General features: G+C 33.2%; 1 protein-coding gene across 16 annotated transcripts in view; it reads right to left on the bottom strand.

Annotated features, from left to right (window-relative positions):
• Positions 1-25,152, bottom strand: part of LOC145284430 (lachesin-like) — a 1,332,212-nt gene that overhangs the window by 252,332 nt on the left and 1,054,728 nt on the right. For all 16 annotated transcript variants that reach the window (XM_080133226.1, XM_080133240.1, XM_080133228.1 and 13 more), the window contains one exon: positions 10,134-10,246. In XM_080133226.1, coding sequence (XP_079989352.1) covers positions 10,134-10,246 — 113 coding nt within the window. The remainder of the gene's footprint in view (positions 1-10,133; positions 10,247-25,152) is intronic.

Here is a 25,152-nt window from a genome sequence, read left to right as displayed (position 1 = left end):
AGCAAAAATAAATGAAAAGAATTATCTATATCTAAAAAAGTGAGAATGTGTGTGTGTGAGGAGGCTTCTCAAATCAACAAATTTTTGATCTACAGACTTGAAATTTGGTATATAGGGTATTCAGACATGAGGTAAACTTTACAATCTGTTTTCATCCGAAAAAAAACAAAAGCTGCTAAGGGGTCAAAATTGAAAAATTGGTACGTGGTGGTAATAGGAATCTTATCTGCTTGTCAAATTTTTTTATGAATGCGCATGCATGAATCATTCACACGACAGATTACTTATGTTAAGAATAAGTAGGTTTGAAAACACTTTTTAAAAGATCGTATCAAGCTGGCCTAATGGTTATCGTACATGACTCACTGTCTTAAGGTTTTGGTTTCGATCTCAGCTCAAATTTTGTTTTTAATTATAAAAAGTGAATTGTTTAGAAAAAAACATAATACTCGCATGCACATGTCTCAGTTTCTGTATGAATTAAAGTATGATATTTATACATATTTTTACAACCAGGCAACGTCGAGCAGTCTGCTAGTATATCTATATAAATTTATGTATTTCTGTATGTCTATATATTTCTGTGCAGAGAATTCACTCCTAAACTAATTACTCGATCCTTACGAATTTTTCAAACAGTTGCTAGTTATAAGGGTATATAACATGGGATATACTAAGTTTAATTTAGTTTTATTCAAAGGATTAAATAGTTTTCCTTTTAATGAGTTGTTGATAATAGGTATTATACATCAACAAGGTGTCCGATGTTGTCCGGTTATAAGATAGGCTTAAATATGATACCTTAATTTATGAAGACTCCGTATTTATTATAAAGTTAATTCTCTAACGATTATTGAATTGTACTTAAGTATAGTAATTTAAAAAATTAAAATATATATATATAACTTCAGTGGCATCAGTAACAATCGAAACCAAAACATATAGCTCTGCAACCTTATCCGTTACCGTGTAACGTAAATCCATACAAAAATTGCAAATAATAACGTTGTTTAACCTTTAACTTCTGTATATTTGCTTATGTGCATGAGTAACAGGTTTAGTCGACTTACTCCTCCCAATGTCAACGTTTTTTTTTCGATTTTGACTCGTTATTAGCTATTTCTATCAGCTAAAAAAAAAAAACGAATTTGTTCCACAGATCCAAATCCCCTACGTATTAAGTTTCAAGTTTGTAGACTAAAACTTCAGAGAGGAATTTTTTAGAGACCATCCACACACACACAAACAAGGTCATATATATATATAGATATATATGCACGTTCGTGTACAATGGCATTTTTATCCTAAATACTACACAATTATGTGCAATGCAGAATATATATATATATATATATATATATATATATATATATATATATATATATATATAAGCATAATAGTTAAATGAAACCACTTATTCAATAAGAAAACATAAAAATAATTAATTAATGAAAGTTCATTTTTCAAAGGATATGCATATTAGCTAAACTTTATTTAGTCGCTAGCATATCCATGACTGAGTATACTAGGTTTGTTTTAATAATTCTAAAATAAAAATAGTAGACATTTAATATCAATGCCAGTGCGACAAAAACAATTTTATATAGATATAGATTAATAAATATTCTTTAAATTTCACTTTCTTGGGTAATTTTAACAAATTGAACAACCTGGTGTAGTTCGATGAGAAATATTAATTTCATTTCTGAGATGCCAGAATTAGTGTTATATGTTGAATTGTATCATATTAACATGTTATTAGTTTCATACATAACATTTTTGTAGCTTGCTAGGTTTTAATAAACACAGTGTCTAGTATCTACACTCTTATATAAAAGTCACTTTGTGTGTGCGTGAGTTCTTTCCTTATAAATTCCGAAACGGCTGAACCTATCTCTTTCAAATTTCACACAAAGCTCATTTATATGCCTGGCAGTGTTCTTAGATATGTTTTGTACAGAAATTACTTCGATAAGTATAGAAGATCCAAAAAAATCCAATCTTAAAAAATAGTCTTTTCTCTCTTATAGATTAAAAAAAAAAATTTACAGGGGAATATTTTACGTTACACCGTCCAAGTGAAATAAAATCTCAGCAAATCATTTCTTAAAACAAGAAAAACAGATTTATTGTTATTTGGAGATAGTAATAGAGCATTTGACTACAGATCGAATGATCCCCTGTTAGAGCCCAGGTGTACCTCACCATTTTATTTTAATTTTTTCTTATTAATGAGTTTAATTTACAATAAAAAAAGAGGTACCATTTAAAATCGTTGCAAGTCAGTTGTTCGTTTACATATTTTTAAACTAAACGTTAATCAGAAGTGACGTTTCCAGAGCATTCATCGTCAAGCCCAAATATCAACTGATATAATATTGTAAATAAACTCAAATGGAATTTGATTAACAACATTATCATTATTTTATAATTTTATTTGCGAATCAGTCCATCGGGCAAATAATTCCTTGTAATATATAATAATCAATAGAGAATTGATTCTAAAATTATACAGACGCAATCTGCATGAATTAAAATAAGTTTAAGCTTATATTGCACGAACAGGCAATGCCGGGCGTCCAGCTCGTTTTTTATATTTTAACATTCGTTTAATAATGTATGATTTTCGTAATCTATATAAATAAAACAGTAGATGTATGTAATTATGAGTGTATAAATATTTAACCGATACACTCAAACTTCTGGTCACATAATAGTGACACTGACATAAAATATTAATCATACACTAATTGGCTCTGTAATAATGAATAAGAAATCTTCATGAATTAAAATATATTTAAGCGTAATTTACGACCCCCTCGTGTTAGTATTAATCAAATTTTCTGTTGATCAGATAAGTTATTAGTTAATCAGATAATATTTTGGTTAATCTGATTAGACAATATTTTGGTCAATCAGATAATTGTTAGGTTAATCAGATAATTGTTTGGTTAATCAGATAATATTTTGGTTAATCAGATAATATTTTGGTTAATCAGATAATATTTTGGTTAATCAGATAATATTTTGGTTAATCAGATAATATTTTGGTTAATCAGATAATTGTTTGGTTAATCAGATAATTGTTTGGTTAATCAGATAATTGTTTGGTTAATCAGATAATTGTTTGGTTAATCAGATAATTGTTTGGTTAATCAGATAATTGTTTGGTTAATCAGATAATTGTTTGGTTAATCAGATAATTGTTTGGTTAATCAGATAATATTTTGGTTAATCAGATATTTTAGTTAATCAGATAATATTTTAGTTAATCAGATAATATTTTGGTTAATCAGATAATATTTTAGTTAATCAGATAATTGTTTGGTTAATCAGATAATATTTTAGTTAATCAGATAATTGTTTGGTTAATCAGATAATATTTTGGTTAATCAGATAATATTTTAGTTAATCAGATAATTGTTTGGTTAAGCAGATAATATTTTAGTTAATCAGATATTTTAGTTAATCAGATAATTGTTTGGTTAATCAGATAATTGTTTGGTTAATCAGATAATTGTTTGGTTAATCAGATAATTGTTTGGTTAATCAGATAATTGTTTGGTTAATCAGATAATTGTTTGGTTAATCAGATAATTGTTTGGTTAATCAGATAATTGTTTGGTTAATCGGATAATTGTTTGGTTAATCAGATAATTGTTTGGTTAATCAGATAATATTTTGGTTAATCAGATATTTTAGCTAATCAGATAATTGTTTGGTTAATCAGATAATATTTTGGTTAATCAGATAATATTTTAGTTAATCAGATAATATTTTAGTTAATCAGATAATATTTTAGTTAATCAGATAATTGTTTGGTTAATCAGATATTTTAGTTAATCAGATAATATTTTAGTTAATCAGATAATTGTTTGGTTAATCAGATTATATTTTGGTTAATCAGATATTTTAGTTAATCAGATAATATTTTAGTTAATCAGATAATATTTTGGTTAATCAGATAATTGTTTGGTTAAGCAGATAATATTTTAGTTAATCAGATATTTTAGTTAATCAGATAATATTTTAGTTAATCAGATAATATTTTGGTTAATCAGATAATATTTTAGTTAATCAGATAATATTTTGGTTAATCAGATAATTGTTTGGTTAATCAGATAATATTTTGTTTAATAAAATATTATTTTGGTTAATGAGATAATTGTTTGGTTAATCAGATATTTTCGTTTATCAGATATGTTGATTAATCCGAGGGGGTAAATTTATATTTTGTAAATGTTGTGAAATTGAGCTAGAGTTTACAAGGTGCATTATCAGCTAAAATAAAAAAAACGACATGACGTATGTGAATAGAGAATAATTTTTATATATATACATATCTGTGTGTGTGTGTGTGTGTTTGTTTTATAAACAAGGTTGATATATCCTCAGGGTTGTTTTTTCTAATATGAAAAATAGAAAAAAATGCTTGAGGGCATATGAAACATTAACACAACAAATGACACATTTTTAAAAGTGCAAATTTTCCCTTTTCTTTCAAAATAAGATTTTTTTTAAATTAGAAAAAATAAAATAAAAATGCAGATGGAAAAAAAAAAATAAAGTCTCCATTTTTAGAATAATTTTTTAAAATTTCCAAAAATGTTGGAAGACATGTCTATTATAAAAAATCTTCCAATATTCTGCGAGAATATTTAAAGAAAATACTTTCGGAATGTTTTTGGTTATCAAATTATGGATTGATTGCATTGTTAATAATTTTGTGTTACACCTTTAGGAATTTCAGAGGAAAAATTATGAAATGAAGCAAAATTGGAACTAAACATTTTAATAAGAATAACAGAAAAGTAATATCTACTTGTTTTTAACTCGAAAAGTTGAAGAGCTACAAAGATGGCAGTGGTACTATTAAAACAAGCGACATTTCTGGCTTAAAATTTTTTTCCTTAATGTTCTCCTGCCAAGAATTTAATGGCGCATCTCTGCTTCTGACATATGTCCATGACAACGGTTGCTTCCTTAGAGTCTCACACGGTCAATATCTGCAACAGAGAGATGAAAGTTTCAAGTCATGAATGCATAAATTCAGTCATCATAACAATGCAATTTGCAATTCCCTCTGATTCATTCCGACGGAATAAAAAATAGGAAGCATTACTTTTGAAACGCCCATCCGCTCAGACCCATTTTGTTATCTTGTTTGCACCCTGTCCAACAAGGCAACAAAAGTTTCACTTTATACAATATTTCTCGTAATTTAACACTTCTACCTGAATATGACTGAGAGAATGAGGAGAATCTATCACTATGGATCTAATAAAGAGTTCAATTTGAAATTTTTATAGGTTTGCAGAGAAATTCAAAATAAAGGGTAAAACGATAAAATTGTCCCCATGGAAAAGAGGATATGATTCTATTTGCGCTTTGTTTTTTGTTTTGTTTTGCAGACTATCTACTAGTTGGCCAATTACGTACGAATCCAAAGAGTGATAGGAGTCTTTCATCATGTCTAAAAGTGACACAATGTTTAACGAGTGCGATCAGAGATGCACTACTATACAACTCATGCTCTCTACCGATCCAAGTCATGACAAGAGGACCATTACCAGCACCCTCAAAATGCATCACTGGATTGCCACGAATAACAGGGACATGACCAGGGTGATGAAAAAGTTTCTGGACACGGTTATGATCTTTGGTGTGGTTTCAAGTGAGGGCCACATAATGCCACGTTACCTCTTTGAAGTCGGCTTGAAAGTCAACGCCAAAGTGTACCAGGATGTGTTGAAGAATGTGATGATCCCCTGCTGCAATCAGGTGGCTGCTGGCAGACCTTGGATGTGGCAGCAGGACATCCAAAGAGACCCAGGCTTGGCTTCAGAAGGAGTGTCAGCTCTACTACATAATCAAGTTACCTGAATTGATAATTTCAATAAAAGTTTTCAAATAAAGCTGTAGTGTTGTTTTCTTTAGGGCTACAATTTTATTGTTCCACTTTGTAGAAGCTTCTCACGTTTACGATTCACCTGAAGAAAGTCGAACATACATTGTAAACATAAATAATCCAAAGAATTAAGGGTTTCCCCACATATTTCCTTGATATTCAATTTACAAAAACGTCCTTGGGATCTATCTAATGGAATATTTCGGAGCATTTAAGTAATTTTCAATTTTTTTTTTTTTTTGTAAATTATTGAATAGTGAAACAATTGCACTTTTTCAGAGAATTTATTAAAGTTGAAAAAATATTTGTGTTGAATAATTGGCAGGTGACCCTGTGAAGAGAGACATTCAATAGATTACACATACACAAATTCATTCCATTTGTGGAATGCGAGGCTTTTCACTATTGCCTGTTGAAATACATAATTGGATCAGAAATATGTGAGAAATATCGGGTAAAGAAGCAAAACAATAGACAATGGAAAATATTAAACATTCTAGAATGAAAGAATGTTTATATTGCAAACAGGACACACATAGGTCTCTGATGCAGAATTCACCCTGAACGGGTTAAGTTTGCTTCCTCTGAAGAAGGAAGTTCATAGGGAATATTACATTCACCGGTGGTCCTAAGTTAAATTTATATCCCAGTTAGGTGAGCTGATGTTTTCAGTTTTTGTGTGTGTGGGGGGGGGGGTTACATGGGGAAGGAACTGCTCATTTATGGAACACAATATTGCAGAGCTGCTTCTCAGCTGACTATAACATGGTCGTTTTCAAGTCCACCGTATACAAGTTCAAGTTGAATCGTCCTTTGAAATAATTTCTACACAATTTCCACCATCACCAATAATCACGATGTTGTTTCACCTGACACTCACTAACCCTTATCTTTGAGTTATATTTGATAAGAGAAAACTGCAGCGATTGTTATTCTCAAATGGTCACTCATCTAATAATGACAAAGCTCAACGTCGCTTAACTTCAATGATCCATTGAGAACTAGTATGTCACTGCGATTGATTCAAGTGAACTTGACTAAAAAGTGGAAATGGAGTAATAGTTCTCTGCCATTGATCAGTATCGAACAAAGCAACGTTTTAATAGTCATTTAATATGTCTAGAATGATCCACCCAAAATACTTCACTGATTCAACACAAACGACTGACACGAGATAAATACAGCCATAAGACCATATTAATATGATGGCCCCAAAATTATACGGTACTAAGCATCATTTTAAAAAAAAAAAGTCTGAAAACGGGTTCAAAGGTTCACGACTTTATAACGCATGTATCTCAAGAACTAATTGAGATAGATGCCTAACGTTTATTTTAAAATTAAGTGTAACATCTCAGCTATCAGATCATCTTATGTTCATTTCAACAACCACGATAGTTGTAACATAATGATTATTGTTTATAAACACTGTAATAAAGTTTAATAAATTTAAGGAAATAAGATAAAGTTTTACTGCACTTACATTGTTTCTTAGTCATTCTGCACTGATGTTTGTGTCAAAGGTGAGCAGAGCCTCCATATAAGCCAAGTTATTTAAACAATGAGACGAAAGTCACCTTCATAAACATCGAATTTTGAGAATGCTCTCAGATGCATTCTGTATCTCCGACCTGTGCTCCATGTGCTCATAAATCCAAATAATATGAAATTCCTGTTCTTATCTGCTTTTAACATTTCATTTCAATGTAAACGTTATTAGATAAAACAGTGACTACATTTTGAATCATGTTGCTATGTAATGTTGCTTGATAATTTACGATGCCTGATCACATCATCACCTGTGTTCAGTACTCAGCAGATATACAAATGTACATATGCAGTTTAGTTAACTAAGGTAGTAGTTTTCCCTATATATGGCATTTAGTATTGTGTGATTCTTGGAGCTTCAACATATTCGTTCATTCTCATACTAAAGCCGAGTTCATCAACGTTTGTTTCCTTAAGAAATTTTTCTCTACATTTTTATCTGACAAAATGCATTCTGAAATAGACTTTAGTTCTGTGATTGAGTTTCGTTTGAGAAAATTTCCATTTTAATTTTTTCTAATTAGCCGTCATTAGAAAGTAATTGCCACTTAACTACCTATCTAGTTCTTGCACTCGAATTTTGTGTTATTAATATTTGTATTTGAATACAAGATTGAAAAGTTTTATTTCAAAGTAATATATATATATATATATATATATATATATATATATATATATATATATATATATATATATATATATAGTAATTTATAAAATATATATGGCGATTAAGCTACACTGAATATTTCGCGTTTCATCCACTCTAGAACTCTTCAGGCTTATGTGCGAATTCTGTGGTTGTTTATCGTTTTTATATGCTCCTCTTCTAGATATAGATAGAGTCCTAGAGTGGATGAAACGCGGAATATTCAGTGTAGCTTAATCGCCATATATATTTTATTAATTACTAAATAACTCTACCTACGTATTGAGCACTTTTGAAGTAAATACTTAAAGTTTACACATAAATCTATACTTTCGTATATTAATTTTATGTGAGTAAATTTAGTATATATATATATATATATATTATATATATATAGTAATGAAATCAAAAGGATGCAGTGTTTACCAGATATATACAATGGTAAACTTCAAACTAATATAAATAACAGTAGTTATATATAGATAATTTAATCCCAACCGATTAAAAAAGCTCAATACACAATAGAGAGTAGAGCTTATTATAAGAGGAAGAAAATTAAAACTGTAAGTTGAACTTTACAATCAAAGTTTATTGTTCGACTGAATACTCCAAAAACACAATTTACAAAGTCCTTGGAGAAGGATAAAATAGTTAAACAAAATATACATATAACACTATTTTAGAAACAGGAAGACTTACCGGATTGTTGGCACAATCTACACCGGGATTATTTTATCTGTGTATATATATATATGTATATATATATATATATAATTTTCAGACAACTTCTTTGATTGAATTTTATTTGATTACATCTTCATACTTGCATCTTTATATACTTTTTTAACATTTGTTACCAGTTAAAATTTCTTACAGTATGATCAGAGTTAATACCAACTCTTGTTCAATGAAATTATATGAGGTGCTTTCAATAAGTTTCCATACTTAAAATTGCCGTAGACGCTTGAAACTTCAGTATGTTATTGCTTCACATCTTATGAGATGACCGAACAGTTTTTAGGATTTCAGGTTCAGATGAATAGCTACAGCAGGAATTGGAATACACCCTTCTAAAGCCCGATTGTCACAGCTATTGAATTTCAAAAATGCAATCTGAACGTGAGGACACTAACGATATGCAATAAAATTCTGTTTTAAATTTGGAAAAAAAAAAGCCACAGAAACATAGGAAATGCTTCAGACTGCTTTTAGATCATCTTGCACAAATCAAGCATCAGTTTTTGAGTGGCATATGAGATTCAAGGAATGCCGGGAGTCTGAGAGGGATGATGAGAGGTGTGGGAGGAGTAAGGAAGTCAGAAAATCAGAGTTGATTGGTCAAATAAAGAATTTCGTGGATAAGAACCGTTGTGTGTCTATAGAGACAATAAATCTACAGTTTGATGTCAGTGTGGGAACTGTACACACAGACCTTGCTTCCTGTGACTTTTAGTTATTCCCTAAGCTCTAAGAAAACCTTAGAGGCTGTCGTTATGAAACAATTGAGATGGAAGAGGCTGGAATGAGTCTCACTGACACGCTCAGACAAGAGTAATTCCATGGGGCTTTCTATAAGTTGTTGGAACGGTACAAGTGCATTGCAGCCGAAGGAGATTACTTCAAAGGGGACTAGAGTTTCATTTGTGTATTATCAATAAAAGTGCCCATACGAAAAAAGTCTGGAAACTTATTGAATGCACCTCATGCTTATATATATATATATATATATATATATATATAAGTTTGGAAAATATGTATGACAACGTACTCAGAATTCTGTGTTTTTCTTCATGAGGATTCTTCAAACTATTGCATGAAATTCATGATGAAAAAAAAGAAAATTTTGTGCAGTTTAATTGCTATTCAGCTTTTGAAAACTTACTACCTAGCTCTACTTACATAGCAAGCACTGTCTAAGTAAATACTGAAAAAAATTTCATAAAAAAATAAGAAAATTGTGCTAAACATGACAGAAAAAAAGTATTTTACAATTTGTGTAAAAACATTTAAAATGTTTAAAATTCAACCTACCTTATGTGATTTTAGGTATTCCACGGAACAGGGTAATATAGCCTTTCGACCAGCCACAACGGTAACATTCCGGGCTGGTACAATGAAATTTGGCTCCCTAGGAGTCTCGGCCACTGGAAAAAAAAAACGAAAACACAAACTATAAAAAAACAAAAACAATAAACACATTTATAAATCTTAGTTTTCCTGTATAACAAGAATGGACGGCTGTATTATATTTTTGTTTAGCAGTTTTAACCAGCAAATTGTTACTGTAGTCAACAAAGAAAGAATCTATACAAACTGGTCAGTAAAGTTTGGGGATGTGTTGTGTGTATTGATTTATTTGATTTGGTTGTATAGCGCATCAACTACTACTGGGTTATTGAAAGTTGAGCACTTGTTGTGAATGTGTTCTTGAAGTGTTGACTAGCTTGGTAATAAGTTAATTGAGATTTTTTTTTTTTTTGCAAATAAGTGTCAGGGTTAATTTTTAAGCAAATAAATTGGTTGGTTGGTTCATTTTATGCTATATCAACCCCTTTTGGCTTGTTTGATTGTTTTATGGCATATCAACCCTTTTCAGGTTATTTAATGCCGAATCCAGTGATTTTGAAGAACAATTTTTTAATAGAATATATTTGTTCTTTTTCAAGTCTGTTTCTATTTAATGCATAGTTGGGACCCTAACAGGTACTACCACTCCGGGTCAGAGTGGACCTGGGAGCAACGGCAATTAAAGGGTGGCTCCACACTCCCCAAAGCCCGCAAGCTGGGGCCTCACCATTGAATATAGTTTAAGGTCATATCCAGGACTCTTTTGGCTTGTGCAGTGCCGAATGCAGTCATTCGTAAAAATGTGTTGCATGCAAAGAAATATGAAAGTGAAACAATAGGGATATAACCCGACTCTTAAAAATATGATGACCTCGAAGAAAGATTAAATATAGGGAATATTGGTAGATGTCATCAATAGCTATGGAGACATTTTGTATGCATTGATTTATAAAACACAAGTTTAAAAAAATAAAACTTCTTTATAACCATGTATATCATTAGTGTCGTCGGTTTTACGTGTGTTTGGGAAAATATATGCATATTTAATGTGTTCTTACGGTAATCGAAAAATACAACTTTATAATTAAATATTCAGAGATTTATAAAGAATCGGAGTCGGTAATTGTATCAGAATCGGGAAAATATTGGAATCGTCCCATCACTAATATATATACTTACACATACATAAACACTAGGTGTAGCAAAACCAACAATGTCTAAACTGAAAGTTAACTTTCACTAAAAGAATAATAGTTATTCCTCGGAGCTGATTTTTCTTTTATGAATATCAAATTGCGAGACGGGATTATTAAGTAGCTTTAATAAATTTTAACAAAGTATGCCAATTTACTGCAAATAACATCGTACAACAATAGCAAATGCAAATTAGGTAGTCAGAAATAGAGTTCGATTTGTCAGTTTCAATGCTATTCAGGACCAACTTTTAAAATTGAGCAATCAGTTTTATTAGATATAGATGATATATAGATAGATTTGTACTGCTAAAGTTGTAGATTGGATAGGTATGTCGAATGTATAGGCTATAGTTCATGAATGTGATTTGCTAGAGGTTTATAACGCAATAGTTAGAGTATATCTTTTTTGTCTTCATTCAGAGGAGGAGCAAACCTTGGCCTGTGTAACATTGTTTTCAGCCAAAGTATCCCACTTTAAAAGATGGATTTTTCCCTATTAAAACAACTAAAATAAAACAAAAATTAAAAAAATCAACATTATGCTTAAATGCCCCATTGGACAGAAAAAAATAATTAAGGATTTACTACAAAATGAAAAGCAAATTTATTTTTAAACATGTCGCATGGCTGTCTTCGTAGCCTTTCATATGTGAAGTTAAAATGATTCTCGTTACGATTTATAAATATATTTTTTACCCGCATAGCGTTTAGAGCTTAGTTTAATAAACAATTTAAAATTTGGAATTGCATTTGCTTTTTTGTGAACTGCATGGCATGTGGTGATTTGGCTAAAAGTTCAGGAAGAGAAAATTCTAATATTTTATCTTTTTTTTTGTATATTTTTTTATCGTTTTAATTTTTTTTTTTTTCAATATTTTTTCTAAAGCATCATGAAAAAAATCAAACTGCATTTATTTAAAAAAAGAATATTTGATTTTCTTTTATTCCTGTTTTGTTTAAAGTCAGATTTTAATTGCAAAATTTAGTTTCAATTTTCGGCATGACATTCCTGGTTTTGGCTCATTTATTAATTATAATCTCTTTTTAATTCAGAAATGGTCGTTTTTCATCGATTGTTTCCGCTTTTTGCAGTACAGATGTGCACATGCCGTATTAAAATTATAAAAAATTTTACCGTTGATTTTAATTTACAACATGCTTCGGTCGCCATTCGTTTCTGTCAGACTCGCTTTCCAAAATCATACAAGTGCTCCATTTTACGCTTTGAAATGAAAAGTACGTGCATTTTCTTGTTGCGATGATTAGAATTGTACTCTTTTTTATGACTTATTTCCTTCGTATCATCTTTTATCACATGCCCTCCTTTATAGGCGTTTAATATTTATCCCAGATTAACCGTTAATAAAGTAAATATCGGTTCTAGATATTTTTAGATGAGGATTGATTATGCGTATTATTTGGATAATTCGAACTATCATCTTCTGTGTTATTTACACAACGTCTCGGTTGATGTAACCTCCGACTTTCCTATAATGTATATATATATATATATATATATATATATATATATATATATATATATATATATATATATACAGTGATGATCATATTTATTGGCACGGTAAAATAAAAGTTAAATTTTGTCTAATAAATTCTAAAAAAGGGATTAAATTAAAGAAAATAACAAAGTATATTATGTATTTTTAACTGGCCTTTCCGATGCAGCAATCGGATTTTAGAAAAAATAAATAACAAAGGAACAACAAACATAATTGCAAAAAAACCCTTGTTCAAAATTATTGGCACGATTTATTTAATAATCAATTGTATAGCCTTTGGCCTTGATTACCTTCCTCAGTCGCTTTTCATAGTTTACAACCAAGTTGTTGCACTCTTCAGTAGTAATTTTAGCCCACTCTTCCTGACAATAATCCTCCAATTGAATAAGATTCTTAGGCTTCCTTTGCATTACCCTCAATTTTAATGTTCTCCATAAATTTTCAATTGGATTAAGGTCTGGGCTTTGTGATGGCCACTCCAAAACATTAATATGATTGTCCTCAAGCCATTTCTTAGTCAGTTTAGCCGAATACTTTGGGTCATTATCTTGCATGAACCACCAACGACGACCAAGTGAGAGCTCTTTAGCAGAGTCTTTCAGGTTTTCATCCAATATTTTAACATAATCTTCCTTTTTTATGCTACCTGTGACCTTAACAAGTCGCCCTGGTCCAGAGGCAGCAAAGGATCCCCAAAACATCAAACTGCCTCCACCGTGCTTCACTGTGGGTATGGTGTTCTTAGGCAGGAAAGCTTCGCCAGATTTTCTGTAAATATAAGACACTTTATTATGGCCAAATAACTCTATTTTCGTTTCGTCAGTCCATAGAACACGTTTCCAGAATGCAACATCTTTATCAATATGACGTTTTGCAAAGGCTAGCCTTGCTTTCAGGTGCATAGGCTTCAATAAGGGAGTCTTTCTCGGACGACATGCTTTTAAACCAGCTCTCTTCAAAACTCTACCAACTGTATGTCGAGATACATTCACTCCAGAGGTGCTCTGTTCATCAACAATCTCCCCAACAGAGATCCTTGGGTTTTGTTTTACTTGTCGAACAATTTTCCGTTCATCTCTTGGGGAAAGAATCCTTTTTCTCCCTCTACCCTCTAAACTCATAACGTGGCCTTGCGATTTGAACTTGTTTATTATGGCTCTAACAGTGGATTTGGGAAGGTTTAGCTTCTTTGAAATCTTATCATAGCCCTCCCCATTGGTATGGCATGCTACAACAAGCTTCCTGACGTCTTCGCTGTGTTCCTTAGTTTTAACCATGGCGATTGAAAATTATAATTTAGTCACTTATAATAGTTTAAATAAATCGCTATCTAAAAATTATCTGAAAAAAATTATTCACTGAATTAGCGTTAAAAAAGCATAATATGGCTATAAAAATATTCAGAAAGCACGTAAACCGGAAATTGATTGATATTATACTGATACTAAAAGAAAAACAAAGCCGTGCCAATAATTTTGAACAAGGGTTTTTTTCAATTATGTTTGTTGTTCCTTTGTTATTTATTTTTTCTAAAATCCGATTGCTGCATCGGAAAAGCCAGTTAAAAATACATAATATACTTTGTTATTTTCTTTAATTTAATCCCTTTTTTAGAATTTATTAGACAAAATTTAACTTTTATTTTACCGTGCCAATAAATATGATCATCACTGTATATATATATAGGATCAAACAGTTAATAAAACATGTTAAAAAAGACTTTGAAAAAGAGTTTAAAACATTTAATCTAAAAAGGAAACACTAGATAAATGGATAGTCCTTAATCCGCGGAGTTTCAAAGAAATACTTTCCTTTATAGGCGTTTAATATTTATCCCAGATTAACTGTTAATAAAGTAAATATCGGTTCTAGATTTTTTTAGATGAGGATTGATTATGCGTATTATTTGGATAATTTAAACTATCATCTTCTGTGTTATTTACACAACGTCTCGGTTGATGTAACCTCCGACTTTCCTATAATGTATATATATATATATAGGATCAAACAGTTAATAAAACATGTTAAAAAACACTTTGAAAAAGAGTTAAAAATATTTAATCTAAAAAGGAAACATTTGATAAATGGATAGTCCTTAATCCGCGGAGTTTTAAAGAAATACTTTCCTTCTCATCAGAGGGTAGGAATTAGCAAAATGCGGGATCCGATTTTGCATACAAAAGTATTTGATGAAACAACAAGTAAGTCAAAGATCTTACTTGATAACAAAAAGTGGAGCAGAGGGTATATGGTGAAGAAAAAGGTGATTACACTTGAATGGATGGTCTGGTGAAAGGTAAATAATCCAATGACGGTATAATCTAAAAATATAACTCCAAGAAAATTAATTGAGTTTCCATTTGCACAAGTAAAATCTAAGGAAATCACGAAATTGGAAGATGGTCCAAAATAATCCAAAAGGCCGAAATCCATGGAATAATTCACAAATATGTACAAAGAAAAGAAAAGGGGAAAATTCCAATAATATTAATAAAAGAAAAAAATGTTTTTCATACGACTGCTGAGACATAATTTTTATTTTATTTTATTATATATATATATATATATATATATATATACATACATACACGTTTGTAAACAAATATATACTCCTGCATATGTTCAATAAATTTATTCAAAATTGCCACAGTTAAGCTTAATAAACCTGGATTTACATTTGCAGAGCATTTATTATGTATGCACGTGTTTATTTGAATGGTATGAATATAACAATCATTACATTCGTTCCTCAGGAAAAAAAAATTGTTTTAGAGGGAGGGGGGTTCTGTATTGTGTACACTATTTTCATATCAGTAGGTTTCAATATTATTTGTAATAAGTAAGATTTCTTATTCATTTTTTAGGTTTTTAATTTTTTTAACGTTTCCTCTTTTGATTCTTGAAAGTTTCCAATTTATTTTAGCATTAATTTTCCTTTTAATCCACAAAAAATGTATATCCAAGCCATCCAATGGAATACGTGTAAGACGCAACAATAAATATCTAAAGAATTTAGTGATTACTTTGTGACTTTGGAATATTTAATGAAGTTTGTTTATATATATATATATATATATATATATATATAGCCCACATATATCAGATATTTTATAACTTACTATATATATATATATATATATATATATATATATATATATATATATAATCTGAAGTTATTGTTTTAAAGAGGTTAAGTAACCAATGAAGTTTAACGAGGTTAATAGAAGAGTGCTCAATACCGAAGTAGAGCCAGGTATACTCTTTGTTTTTATATAAGTAGTGCGGATTTGGGCATGTTTAGATATAGGAATTAATGGGAATGATAGTGGTATAAGTCGTACATTTTCAGACTATGTAAAGATTTTAGTCAAATTAAAGGCATTTTTAAACTGAATAACCAGATTTAATCTAAGACACCCATTAGCAAATCCAAATTCCCTACTATTTGTATACATACTAGTATGCTTAAGATTTGACTATCACACACGCATATGAAATACTATTCTTTCTAGTCTTCTATTACCTCTATCTCGATTCTTAACCCCCCCCCCATCTTTTCACATTTCTACATCTAAACATGGACTCAAATCCGCACCCCTATTGGATTTTATTTACATACGACCAAATCTTATTTTTCACAACATTTGATTAAACCTCCTGATGTTAAGTCCCTGTGACGAGGAAGACCTGACATTTTCATTGCAAACTTTGCTTTTGTATAAGCTGTAAGCTGTATCGCCTGAAGAGACCTATAGTGAATGGTAATTAGCTGACCGACACATTCTCATATATATACATATATACATAGTAATAACATGTTGCAATGAAATTAAAAGCTCCTAAAATTCACATCAGGATTTTGTTGGAACAGTGGATAGAGTACTTGATAAAATTCAGTTTTAAACGTTACTCTTCAGGCTCAATCTTACTTACGACTCCATCCAGTCATAGCTGATGGAATGAGAGAATGCTACCCCGTGGGATAAAAGTGTTCAAATTCCATGTAGATTTCTGAATTGAATAGAACGATTCTCGAGTTTGACAAGAGACACCTGAAGAAGGTTGGAGGTTACATCGACCAGAATAATAACACTCAAGATAAGAACAGTAGTCTGAATAATTCAAGTAATATTTATTTTTTAATTATTTCTTTCTGACAAATGTGCTGTACTTGTTGATAAAACATAGAAATATAAAATAACACACACCAATTGCTTCTAGCTTGTGTAAAAAGAATTCACGTAGGGGTGTATTTTTCGCTTACAGCAAACATGAAATAGTTTTTTATACACTTATGAAAAATGTTTGCTAATTTTTAAATGACAGCTGTACTAGGTAACTTAGCATTTCAATTAAGAGAGGGAAATGGCGATGATCGGAAAACATCTTCATGGAAAATATAAATTCAAAAGTATCGCGGTGATCGCAGAGATGAAAAATGTATCTCAGGTAGAAAGAGCATCGCATTCGAAAACTGAAAATATCAATTTATTTTCCAAGTCTCTTGAGACAGAAATCTATTTCCAAAATAAATAAACGAACACTTATATCCTCATTATTTTACCTGCTCTTGAGAGAAAGTGTGGAGATTTTAATCAATTTTCCAAGGAGCTCAAAAACTTAATTCCATCCATTTCGGATTTTTGGATCGGATTCATTTGAATAAAAAAGATGTTACATAGAAAATAATTTATTTAAAGTAGAGGACACAAAGTCTTGTAAAATCGTAAAATGCATCAACTAAATCTATATTCAATTTGCAGGTATGCTTACTGTTAAAACTATGCCAAATTCTGTAAGAGTTATTTTCTTATTTTAGTAGGTTGATTAATTATTAATTTAGTTAAACGATAGCAAATAATAAATTGTGAGATCTTTCACTAGATTTCTCTAAAATAACAGGCCAAATATATCTATTATACTAAATGTGCGTTAATCAAAGTTTTTTCCCCTAAGGCTTTTCTGACAAACTTTAAGACAAAATGTCTGATAAAATAAACAGTATTCCAGAAGTTTTGGACAAATACCAAGACTTATATCTATTGAATAATATAAATTAAATAAAAGTGAGATGATTTTAAAGCTAAATTTATCAAGAACATTTCAGTAGATATATAACCTTTACAAACTAACCCAGTAACATTAATTACCCACGCAGGGTCGCAGAAATACCTGGATTAGGACCCAGGCACGGAGCAAACCTCTCGGTGCTGATGGACCCATAGATCTTTCCAGGCCATCCGTCTAGGAGAAAGAAAACTCTGAAACTAAACCTAAGGGGAGGGAGGCCTTTCTAGTCTTGAATGATAACCTTCCTAGAGTTGGTGACTCAAACTTCGTTACTTTTCTCTTTTTGCTTCCCCTCTCTGTCCTGCTCTAAGCAAGTCTGACGACCTAGTCCACAAACTCCAAAATTCCATCATGACAAGTTTCAATAAAAAATACATGATTAAACCCGGATCTGAAACTTCCAACGTAGACCCCCACTACCATGTCTCCTTCTCCAACATCAGGGGTCTACGTTGTAACCTTCCAGAGGTTGAAGCCCAATTACAGGAGACTAAACCAGACCTTTTATTTTTAAGCGAAACTAGAATTGGACAGACTATTTCCCTAAATGAGTTCGTAATTAAAGGATACTCTAACATAACTTCCAAATCTGACCCCCAAGATCGCCATGGGCATGAAATATGTGCCTATATTAAAGATGGCTTTCCATGTGGTAGGGACATCACCAGAGAAGATCCTAACTTACCCTATATGTGCTTCCGAGTAGCACTAGATCACACTACGGCATTTATATTTACTCTCTATCGCCCCCCCCATAACAGTGGAGTTACTATCTTTCAAAGCATATCTGAGAAAATTGACCAAGTTCTATCAGCGTATCCTTCAGCTAACATTCACGTATGTGGAGACTTCAATGTCCACAATGTGGAATGGTTGACCCACTCAAACAAGACCGATGATGAGGGGAGATTCTGTCATGATTTCTCCATTGCTTATGACCTCACTCAGATTGTTCACAAACTCACCCGTGTGCCCAACTATGACAGCCAGTATTCAAGTCTCCTAGACCTTTTTCTCACAACTTGCCCTGAACTATGTTCAGTTTCCGTTCTGTCTCCTCTTGGATCTTCCGACCACTCAGTTGTATCAATTAAGATAAAAATGAAATGTAATAAGTCCTCAGACGTACCTCTCCATCGTACAGTATATCGATACACTATGGCTGACTAGGATAGTTTCCGTACATTTATATCGGATCTTCCTCTGCGTTCCATGCTTAAAAAGGCTGTGTCGTCTATAGTATCAGACCTGACAGAATGGTTAATTGTAGGTATAGACAATTTCATACCCTCGAAAAAGTTCCAGCAAAAACCTAACAGCCAGCCATGGTTTTCTCCAGAATGTGCTGCTGCTATTGCGCACAGAAATCACTTTTTCCACTGCTTCCAACGTAATAGATGTATGGAAACTAAAGTCGCTTTCAGGACTGCCAGTAACCATTGTAAGAAAGTAATAAAGAACGCAAGAGAGTTGTATGCTCAGTCCGTCAAGTCCAAAGTAGCTGAGCAGCGGCTTGGTTCCCACCAGTTTTGGCAAATAGCAAACAGAATCCTGAACAGAAACGTGTGCTCTATCCCAACTATCATCAATGGACCCGAGTTAATCTCGTCAGCATCAGACAAAGCCAAACTCTTTGCCAAGAACTTTGCAGCCAATTCTACCCTTTGCGACCAAGGCCGCCAACCCCCAATATTTCCTCCTGTATTAGAAAACACACTATGTGATATACAAATATCTGTACGTGATGTTGCCAAGCTAATCAAAAACCTTGATTCCAGTAAAGCAACCGGCCCTGACGGTATTCCAATTATAGTACTAAAAAGCTTCAACCAGAACTAGCGCCCATACTTACAAAACTGTTTAAACGTTGTCTTAAGGAGAATTATTTCCCATCACCCTGGAAATCTCATCAGTATGCCCTGTATTTAAGAATTCATGTGATCGTTCATCCCCCTCTCAGTACAGGCCAATAAGTCTCCTGTGCGTCATGAGTAAGTTGCTGGAATCTGTGTTAAATACAGAAGTAATCAACCATCTCAGCAAAAATAACCTTCTTAGTGACCCATAATATGGTTTCCGTTCTGCTAGATCTACAGCAGATGTGCTTACAGCTATATCTCATAGGATTAGCAAATCTCTCGACAAAGGCAACCTTTCTAGGGCAATTGCTCTTGACATATCAAAAGCCTTTGATAGGGTATGGCATAAAGTTTTACTTCACAAGATCTCCAGCTATTGTACAGCTGGAAATGTTTTCTCAATTATTAAATCATTTCTCTCTGATAGGTTCATAAGAGTAGTAGTTGATGGGCAAAAATCAGAAGCTCACAGTATAAATGCTGGAGTCCCTCAGGGGTCCATCCTGGGCCCAACTCTTTTCTTGATCTACATTAATGATCTTCCAAATCACATCCTTATATCATTCGTAGACATTTTTGCTGGCGTCACTACCATCTATGGTAGCACATCTAAGACAGTAAACGACCAAGTTCTCTCCAATTCTCTCTCCTCTGATCTTGATCACGTTGTACAATGGGGAAAGGAGTGGTTGGTTACTTTTAATGCATCTAAAACCAAGCTTCTATTTTTACATGATCAACGTTCTGATCTCCATCTCGCATCAATTAAAATAAATGGATCTCGTCATTGGGAGGCCTCAAGTTTTGACAGGCTTCTGGACTTGACCTTTACTCCTGATCTTAAATGGAATACGTACATCAAATCTGTTGCCAAGGCCGCTGGAAAAATGGTCAGATCCTTCTATTGATCCAGTAGATATCTCACTGCTGATGCAATTCTCTATCTATATAAGAGCCAGATACGTCCAAGGATGGAATACTGTTGCCACATATGGGCAGGAGCTGCTAGAAAAGACTTGTCCTGCCTTGATAGGGTTCGAAATAGACTTTATGACCTGGTGGGAGATGTCCTTTTCTCTTCGCTGCAACCTTTATCTCACAGAAGAGATGTTGCGAGTTTTTCTCTGCCTTATCGTTATTTTCATGGAAAGTGTTCGACTGAGCTTCAATCTATGGTTCCCCCTCGCCAAACTTTCACAAGAAACACTAGACTAGCTGAAAACATTATCAATAATTTTCCACACTCTTTATCTGTGCCTAAACTTAAACATAGATTCCATGACCAAAGCTTCTTTCTTAGAACTGCACGCCTGTGGAATTTTCTTCCGTTTTCCTGCTTTCCAGCTGTCTATAATATGGTTGTCTTCAAGTCCAATGTGAACAAGTTTCTGATGAGCCATTCCACTTAAGTTAACAAATTTACCAAACTTCCATTACTATCAATTACTATATTGTCCTTTTGACTACTCTACACTCTTTAACCCTTATCCTTGAGTGGCCTATCGGCCTTGATAAGTGGTGACGCCTATGTAAAAAAAAAAAAAAATTACCAGTTTGCAAACCTAAACTGCTTAAGGAGTAGATAGGCTCTGTCTATCGGCTAGCTTCCATACTCCTTCTTTGCCTATTAGCCAGCTGCAGAGGTACTATCACAGGGATTCGACCGAAACACTCAGTGGTAGATCTTGTTTCCTGACTAGGGCAATGAATGCCGTTTTCTCCACTCCCAACACATCTCATCCCTCTTAACTGGGCACTTGGGAGTGCTTGAGTGCCATATATGCCAGTGCAATTAGATTGGGTTGACCATCATTTGATGGGTTTAGGGTACCAGATTGACACTTCCTGACTGCTGTTTCCGACATGTAGTACAGGTGCCCTAACTCTTTGGTAGCACTAAGAGCAGCTGCTCCATCAACAGTTGTATAATGTCGGGGTGTTTGTAGTGCCATGTCGCGCATGGAAATGGGCCCTGCACTCATCCCCAGTGGGCTTTCCTGAGGCCACAATCCTAGTAGATGAAAGGTCAGCTGATGGTCTACTTGTGGTGCATGTCTGGTATTCTGCATAACCACTTGTTTAGTATCCTCTTACTTAAACTCTTAAAAAAAAAAAAAAAAAAAAAAAAAAAAAGACAGTACAATCAAATATTAAGCTTAAACCAGGCTTAGGTTCAAACAAAATCAACTTGCCTCCTCCCTTAAGGTTTGCATTTATGACTGGGAAGTCATCTGGGATCTCATCAGAAATGCCCTATGGAGAAATATCTTTTCTCTTCCTGCTGAATAGTGCGCAAATGAGACAACTGAATGGTTCAAAACAGCAATTGAAGCACATGTTCCCATGCGGAAATTTTATAGCAAGCCCTACTCTCCCAATGGTTTACATGCATACTGCAGATTTCACTGACATGTCCATTTCAAACAGATGGAAGTATATAGAAGCTAGAAGTAACTGTAAGAAAGAAATAGCGATAGCTAAGATAGAATTTATTTTTTTTTTATGTTTTATCGTTATTTTCATGGCAGGTGCTCGTCTGAACTCCAATCCCTTGTCCCCCCTCGCCAATCTTTCACGAAAAACACCCGTCTAGCTGAATCTACTGTGAAAAATTTCCCCCACTCTATATCTGTGCCTAAATCAAAACGCAGATTTCATGAACAAAGCTTCTTTCTTAGAACTGCACGCCTGTGGAACTCTGTTCCGTCTGCCTGCTTCCCTCCGGACTACAACTTGGATGTCTTCAAGTCTAATGTTAACAAATTCCTAATGAACCGCCCCCTTAAGTAAACACTTCATCAAATCTCCTCACTAACGTAATGTACTTGCAATAACCCTTATCCCTGAGTGGCTTCCGGGCCTTGATAAGTAGTGATCTCTGTGTAAAAAAAAAAAAAAAAAAGAATTTACTGAAACCACCAAAAAACACATCGAAGCACAAAAAATTAGGAACCCATGATTTCTGGAAAATCTATAACAGTGTAGTAAATAATAGGCAATCAACAATTCCCCCACTATCCAACAATCATAAGGTCGTTTGCTCAGCAACCGAGAAAGCTAACATGCTTGCCAGTCGGTTAGTCTCAAACTCTACATGGAACCCAGTAAACCATTCCCTCCCTGATTTTCCTTTGCGGTAAGAAACCACATTAGATGATCTGAAAATCACTCCACAATGTACTATTAAAAAATGCTCCGTCAAAGTAGCTCCAATTCTCTCCAAACTTTACAACAAATGCCTTAATGAACCTTGCTTTCTGAACTGCTGGAAAACTGTTCTGTGGTACCAGTTTTCAAGAATTCTGGCGAAAGAACTGACCCAGTAAATTATCGCCCCATTAGCCTCCTCCCACTTTTCACAACAATATTTGAGTCCATAATTAACCAAGCTCTAGTCCATCATCTTACAGATGCTAAACTTTTGACCGATCAACAATATGGATGGAGGCAAGCCCGTTCCACAGCAGATATTCTAACTGTAATCTCTGAGCGTATATACCATTCACTGGACAAAGCATGAAAGGGTAGAGCGGTAGCTCTAGATATATCTAAGGCTTTTGACAGGGCATGGCATGAAGGTCTTCTCAGGAAAATCAGATCATACGGCATCACTGGAAGAATACTTAACATAATTAAATCCTTCTTAGATAAGAGAAAAACTCTGGTTGCCCTCGACAGTCGTACATCTAAACAATATGATATAAATGTGGGAGTGCCTCAGAGGTCTATCCTTGGACCTTTATTATTCCTAATATTCATAAATGACCTCCCTGACAAAATTGTCTGTGAGATGGGTATATATGCTGATGATACCACACTCTATAACAGGCATGACAAGAAAACAAATGAACACATATATAAGGAAATGGCAGAAACACTAAAGGATGACCTCCAATCTGTAGTGGAATGGGAACAAAAATTCAATGCTGCCAAGACTGAACTTGTTTCCTTAAATAATTACAAGAAACCTTCTCTACCACCAATAGCAATGCCCAAGATTCATTATCTGAAAGTACTTCTTTTAAACTCCTCAGCCTAACGTTCACAGGAAACAGGAGTTGGAACAATTACATTGAGAGCATTGCTAGGACCGCTGCGAAGAAGGTAGGCTCTCTCTACCGTGCTAGAAAGCTACTAACGCTTGAAAGTATCCTGTACCTCTATAAAGCAACCATTCGCCCATGTATGGAGTATTTTTTGTCATATTTGGGCTGGTGCATCTGCTACTAGTCTCTCGCTCCTAGACAACGTTGCAAAGAGTCGCCAACCTGATAGGTCCTGAACTGTCATCTAAGCTTCAGCCTCTGTCCCACCGACAAAACTTTGCATTCCTCTGCCTGTTCTACAAGTATTTTAATGGTGAATGCTCTGACAAACTGCAAACACTTGTGCCCCCATGACGTAAATACTCCCGACAAACAGCTAAATCCCACCCCTACACAGTAAAGATCCCTAAATGTAAGAGCGTTTTCTACTCCAGTAGTTTCTTCCCCAGAACACCTAGGCTTTGGAATTCCCTTCCGGGTCCCTGCTTCCCAAACTGTACTGACATGCAAAAGTTCAAGTGTAACGTAAACAGGCATCTTGCTGCCCAACTCCTTATATAATACCCTAGTAGCTTATGTCCCTGATAGTAGCCCCTACACCAAAGTGAAAATGTAATAACAAAAAAGATTTTTAAATATTAATAATTATATAATATATATATATGCTTTTTATATCCTTATAAGTTTTTGATATATTTAATGTCCAAATGTGTTTATGACTTGTGGAACACCCTGCACATTAGCTCTGGGATTGAGCTATGTTTGAATATAAATTATTTTAATTGTTCTTGAGTATAAAGTTATTCTTGAAAAAGACAAATGTAATTCCAAGCATAAATCCAATTAGAGAAGCTTCACCAGACAAAGAATTTATGCAATTACTATTAGCAAAAACGGAGTGATCTTCAACAAGATTCCGTCGTTTTATAAAGCTGTTCTGGCATATGATTGGCTCGTTTTTATCACACATGCTTATAAATAGAATCGCCCAATTTTTTTTTTTGGGGGGGGTATACCGTTACATTATGCCAAAAATAGTGCAATAGTTCTAATTACCCCGACTAATCTGACAAGCAGCTAATTCCTAATCCTTTCTCGATGTTGGAAAGCTTTTTACTCTAGTAGTTTGTTTTCTCGAATTGCTAGACTTTGCTATTCCTTCTCTTTTTCCTGTTTCACTGACTGTACTAACATGCAGAAATTTAAATGTAATGTAAACAGATATTTGTTCAATTCCCTCTCTAGTAACCTTTTACGTCTAAGTGGTAAAATGCTTGTTTGAGGGTGAATAA

The sequence above is a fragment of the Euprymna scolopes genome, chromosome 9, assembly GCF_053919585.1.
Source record: "Euprymna scolopes isolate OS-2025 chromosome 9, ASM5391958v1, whole genome shotgun sequence".
In the NCBI taxonomy this organism is placed as follows: Eukaryota; Metazoa; Mollusca; class Cephalopoda; order Sepiida; family Sepiolidae; genus Euprymna; species Euprymna scolopes.
This window is presented reverse-complemented; position numbering and strand designations above follow the sequence as displayed.